Genomic DNA, 6,000 nt, shown 5'->3' on the forward strand with positions numbered 1-6,000 from the left:
GAGGGTGCACAGCTTGTACAGGGCGGAGGTTTCGAGGCCGCCGTCGGGTCTAGCACAAAGCGGCAACGACCGTTTGTCGGGGTGGGCGGCGAGCGCGGTGGCTGCAACAACCTGGAGGAGCTGCGCCCGCTGTGCTGCGGCGGAGGTGGACATACGCGGAACCAGGAAGGAGTCCAGGCCGTCATCGAGCACCTGGTGCACCGTCGCTTTGGGAGCGGTGCAGTGGGAGAAAAGCTGCGGCCATCGGATAGACAAAGCACCAGTAGGGAGCCAGCTATCGAGCCAGAAAGCCACACGGTGCCCATTGCTGAGCCGGACCCTGGGGATACTCCGATAGAGGGGGAGCAGACGTAGCAACGAGGACCAGTGGGAGCCACACAACATAGCGGAGCGTCCGATGAAGTCGACAGGCATGCCTGCGAGGCAGTACCAGACCTAGCGCGGCCAGGATTCATCAGTGGCGCAGTGGAGGCGGTGGAGCAGCTTCAGGTGGAGGCATGTGTTCTGGTCGGAGAGAGAGCGGATGCCCAGCCCACCCTCATCCTTAGACCGGCAAACCTGCTCCCAGGCAACCAAGCATTTGGTGCCGGTGACACGGTCAGTAGCGGCCTAGAAGAAGGCGCGGCGCAGTCTGTCCAGCTCGGCGATGACGCCGAGGGGAAGCTCCAGAGCTCCCATGGCGAAGGTGGGCAACGCGTCCAGGACATCGTTAACCAACACGAGTCAACTTGAAAGGTATTTATCGGCTTTGGCGATGAGCGGCGTGAAGGCGAAAAGGCGAAGTTTGCCGGCGGAGAGGGGGAGGCCAAGGTAGGTTTGAGGGAACCCTTCCACGCTACAGCCGAGGGCATCCTTGATCGCAGCCAGGGCCTCCGGCGCGACATGCATCGGAACCAAGGTGCTCTTGCCGTAGTTGATGGAGAGGCGGTGGCGCGCTCGAATTGGCGAAGCAGGAACTTGAGGCGGTGTGCCCCACCCACGTCCGCCCATAAGATGATGAGAGTATCATCGGCGTACTGAAGGACGGGGCAGGAGGTGCTGTCGACGAGCGGGTGTTGGAGGACGGTGTCGCGCCGGACAAGGCGTTGCAGGACGTCCACGGTGATGAGGAAGAGGTACGGCGACAGCGGGTCTCCCTGCCATAAATCACGCAGACAACGGATCCACTTCCCCGGCACACCATTGAGCATCACGGCGGAGCGGGAGGAGCAGCGCGTCCATCCAGTCGCACCAGAGCTCCGGGAAACCGCGCGCCAGCGTGATAGCGCGGAGGCTAGACCAGCTCACGGAGTCGAAGACCTTGGCGAAGTCAAGCTTGTGCCGGTATTGGTTGAAGATCAATCAAGGTCATCAGTGAAAGTTGTCACAACTTAATTAGCAAGTACCGAGCAACGTACCAATTAAGCTAATCCTCCAACTCCCCAAGCACCCCTACCCATACTATGTGCAATGGTTTTTATTTTTTTGACAAGACTATGTGCAATGCTTAAGTGATACTGGAAGTGTGAAGATACAACATGATTTAATCTCTCTGACGTGGACGTAAGTTTTCGTTTACATGATCTCTAATTTGCCAAAGGGAAAAGGTAAATTAAACAAAAAAAAACAGAAGAGATATACTACAAATAAGTAGACCTGCGCGCATGCAGTCGATGGTCTCGCCTCGCGCGCGTTGCACTGGATGAAGAGCGTGCGAAGTCGACGCGCGCGCGGGGCAGCGGATAAGTTAACTTGCGGTAGCTCCGATTTATCCACTGAAGTGGCGCCGGCTCCATCTGTTATCGTTTCGCGCATGCGTGGAAGAAGCTGTTGACACGGCCAGCACATAGTTATCCAAACTAGCCAGCACCGCTCACTGCGTGTACTCCACCGTCCAGCTCCTATAAATACATCACATCTCCAGCCACTTCCATACCCAGTACTCTATCCTCTCTCGACCAGCTGCTTCCTTTCCTCTCTGCATCCATCACCATGCATCGCCTCTGCCTATGGCTGCTCCTTGCGGCCGTCGCTGCCGTCAGCGTCAGCGGCACCAAGGTGGCGTACAACGACCGGGCTCTGGTGATCGACGGCGAGCGCCGCATCATCATCTCCGGCTCCATCCACTACCCTAGGAGCACTCCTGAGGTACGTACACGTGCCCGCTCAGTCAATCTTCAGATTGTTGTTCAATTTCCACTGATTTGAGTTACTGAATCTTGTGGTCGTTGCATTGCAGATGTGGCCGGACCTGATCAGGAAGGCCAAGGAGGGCGGTCTGGACGCGATCGAGACGTACGTGTTCTGGAACGGCCACGAGCCGCGCCGCCGGCAGTACAACTTCGAGGGCAACTACGACATCGTGCGTTTCTTCAAGGAGGTCCAGGACGCCGGCATGTACGCCATCCTCCGCATCGGCCCCTACATCTGCGGCGAGTGGAACTACGGGTATGTCCAACTTCTTCCATGATTCAGTACATGCAAATCTGCATGTTGGTTACTTACGTACATACACCCTCCACATATACGTCATCTTCTTCTTCGTTGCCTGCAGAGGTCTGCCGGCTTGGCTGCGCGACATCTCCGGCATGCAGTTCAGGATGCACAACCAACCTTTCGAGGTATTCATAAAATGGGTCCATGCATGTTTCTTCCATCTCTGTTTTAGCCAACGCAAATAGATCTCAACTTATTTGAAAAATGCAGCGCGAAATGGAGACCTTCACGACGCTGATCGTGGACAAGCTCAAGGCGGCCAACATGTTCGCCGGCCAGGGCGGCCCCATCATCCTGTCCCAGATCGAGAACGAGTACGGCAACATCATGGGCAAGCTCAACAACAACGAGTCCGCCTCCGAGTACATCCACTGGTGCGCCGCCATGGCCAACAAGCAGAACGTCGGCGTGCCCTGGATCATGTGCCAGCAGGACGACGACGTCCCGCACGGTGTCCTCAACACCTGCAACGGGTTCTACTGCCACGACTGGTTCCCCAAGAGGACCGACATCCCCAAGATGTGGACAGAGAACTGGACTGGATGGTGATTAGTTTTTCTTTCTTTCCCACATTTTGTTCTTCATTCTCTATCCATTGATAATTAGTAGCAGCATGTGACATTCAGTTTCAAATGACATATCTTCAGGTTCAAAGCCTGGGACAAGCCCGATTTCCACCGGTCCGCCGAGGACGTCGCCTTCTCCGTTGCCATGTTCTTCCAGAAGCGCGGATCGCTGCAGAACTACTACATGGTAAAGACTAAGTCACGATTTATTAATTAACCTGCACGTCTAATTTTGCCGTGATTACCTGAATATACATTTGATATGCTCGTCCATATTATGTTCAGTACCACGGTGGCACCAATTTTGGCCGCACCTCAGGTGGCCCCTACATCACAACCAGCTATGACTATGATGCCCCTCTCGATGAATATGGTACTTGCTTCAGTTTTTTTACTCATCTGCATATTTTTCGATATGTTTTTCTTTACCTGTTACTGATCTCCTACTTGGTCTATTTTTATAGGTAACATTCGGCAGCCCAAGTACGGGCACTTGAAGGATCTGCATAACATTCTCAAGTCCATGGAGAAGATCCTACTCCATGGCGACTACAAGGACACCACCATGGGCAACAACAATGTCACGGTAAATACTTCAAATTGTTCGATATAGACATGCATACAACATACTAGTTTACTAGCCCAGCTGTGATCATATCAAGATCCATTGATTTGATTCATCAATCTACATGTAGATGACCAAGTACACCCTAGACAACACCACCTCAGCTTGCTTCATCAGCAACAAGCACGACAACAAGGATGTCAACGTGACCCTCGAGGACGGAGTAACCCACGTCGTGCCGGCGTGGTCGGTGAGCATCCTCCCCGACTGCAAGACCGTCGCATACAACAGCGCCAAGATCAAGACACAAACGTCGGTGATGGTGAAGAGGCCGGAGGATGGGTTGACCCAGAGCCTGACGTGGTCGTGGATGCCGGAGAACCTCCAGCCTTTCATGACCGACGAGAAGGGCAACTTCAGGAAGAACGAGCTGCTCGAGCAGATCACCACGTCGGGCGATCAGAGCGACTACCTCTGGTACAGGACAAGGTAATCATCAAAGAACAAATTAAATCATATCTACTAGAACAAATTCAATGTAGCTTTGAATAATTTTCGCTATGGTTTATGAATAATTTTCTGATGAGAACAAATTCAATGTAGCTTTGAGCACAAGGGAGAAGGGAGCTACAAGTTGCACGTGAACACGACTGGTCATGAGCTCTACGCCTTCGTCAATGGCAAGCTCGTCGGTAGGCACCACTCTCCCAACGGCGGCTTCGTCTTCCAGATGGAGACACCAGTCCAGGTCCACGACGGCAAGAACTACATCTCCCTCCTCAGCGCCACCATCGGGCTCAAGAACTACGGCGCCCTGTTCGAGATGATGCCCGCCGGCATCGTGGGCGGCCCGGTAAAGCTCGTCGACCCAGCCACCAACACCACAACGTACGACCTCTCCAACAGCTCCTGGGCATACAAATCTGGGCTCGTCGGCGAGCACCGGGAGGCGCACCTTGACAAGGCCGGCCAGCAGTGGCGCAGCCTCAACGGCACCATCCCGGTGAACCGCCCCTTCACCTGGTACAAGGCCACCTTCGAGGCCCCCGCCGGGTCGGAGCCCGTGGTGGCGGACCTGCTCGGGCTGGGCAAGGGCGTGGCGTGGATCAACGGCAACAACCTGGGCCGGTACTGGCCGTCCTACACGGCAGCCGACATGGGCGGCTGCCGGCAGTGCGACTACCGCGGCACGTTCAAGGCGGAGGGCGACGGGCTCAAGTGCCTCACGGGGTGCAACGAGCCGTCGCAGCGGTTCTACCACGTCCCCAGGTCGTTCCTGAAGGCCGGGGTGGAGAACACGGTGGTGCTCTTCGAGGAGGCCGGCGGCGACCCCACGAGGGTCGACTTCCACACCGTCGCCGTCGGCGCCGCGTGCGCGGAGGCCGCCGAGGTCGGCGACCAGGTGGCGCTGGCGTGCAGCCACGGCAGGACCATCTCCAGCGTCGAGGTGGCCAGCCTCGGCGTCGCAAGGGGCAAGTGCGGCGCCTACGAGGGCGGCTGCGAGTCCAAGGCGGCGCTGGCGGCGTTCGAGGCCGCCTGCGTCGGCAAGGAGTCGTGCACGGTGCGGCACGCCGACGACTTCCGGGCCGCTGCCGGGTGCGACTCCCGCGTGCTCACCGTGCAGGCCACCTGCTGATGATCGACCTTAGGCTAGCTGCAGAGTGTGTTAGGTAGCAGCGATCAGGAGGAATCATATCGGTGATGAACGTGTTAGCCTTGGAGGATAATTGTTAGCTCATACTACATGCTTAATTACGTGTTTCTCCCGTGGGATGCACGACATGATAATAAGATATACACAAGCAAATTTCTCCAACTTGTTCCTGGTGCCTTGTTTCAGATGTTGCATCCCATCCGCACGGACAGAGATGAATATTATAGATGTTGCCTTGATATTATACGTACATGTTTGCATATTTTTTTTACATATAGTAGTTGGTCGAACTTTACAAGGTTTGAATTTGCGGAAATCCATTTCGGCAGCAAAAAGAACAATTCAAAATTTTACAAAAAACAGAAAAAACAGTTCTATGTGTACATATTCGAGCATTCCATGTCCGCGCACGCAGTCTCACCGAAATGTAATATCTTTTGTGAGTTTATCTTTCAGCCCAACTTATTAGGCTTTGCTCTTTAAGCTAGCTGTCAAATTCTATGAGAATATCATTGTATTTTGTTTTGCCATGAATAGTAAATGTCTTGTTAGCCATAAGCGGGAAACATTGTTTAGATTCCCAGCTGGTTTTGTTTTTGTTCTCTCTCGTCTGCTTTTTATTTATACAACCGATATCTCATTCGCTGAAAGCTGGTAGATTTTCTTGCCTCTGATATATTGATCGGTGTACTCCTTATAAAACAGACCGGAAGGGCCAGAAAACTCTCATTAACTCAAAG

The 6,000-nt window shown here is 54.2% G+C and overlaps 1 protein-coding gene across 1 annotated transcript; it reads left to right on the plus strand.

Annotated features, from left to right (window-relative positions):
- The first annotated feature begins 1,971 nt into the window (after positions 1-1,971).
- LOC124646936 (beta-galactosidase 1-like) lies at positions 1,972-5,242 on the plus strand. The gene is made up of 9 exons (XM_047186973.1): positions 1,972-2,127; positions 2,219-2,427; positions 2,534-2,600; positions 2,686-3,020; positions 3,123-3,228; positions 3,327-3,414; positions 3,506-3,627; positions 3,737-4,095; positions 4,210-5,242. Exons 1-9 carry the CDS (start codon positions 1,972-1,974, stop codon positions 5,240-5,242), a joined length of 2,475 nt encoding a protein of 824 aa, XP_047042929.1.
- The last annotated feature ends 758 nt before the right edge of the window (positions 5,243-6,000 follow it).

This window comes from Lolium rigidum, chromosome 4 (assembly GCF_022539505.1).
Source record: "Lolium rigidum isolate FL_2022 chromosome 4, APGP_CSIRO_Lrig_0.1, whole genome shotgun sequence".
NCBI classification, from domain to species: Eukaryota; Viridiplantae; Streptophyta; class Magnoliopsida; order Poales; family Poaceae; genus Lolium; species Lolium rigidum.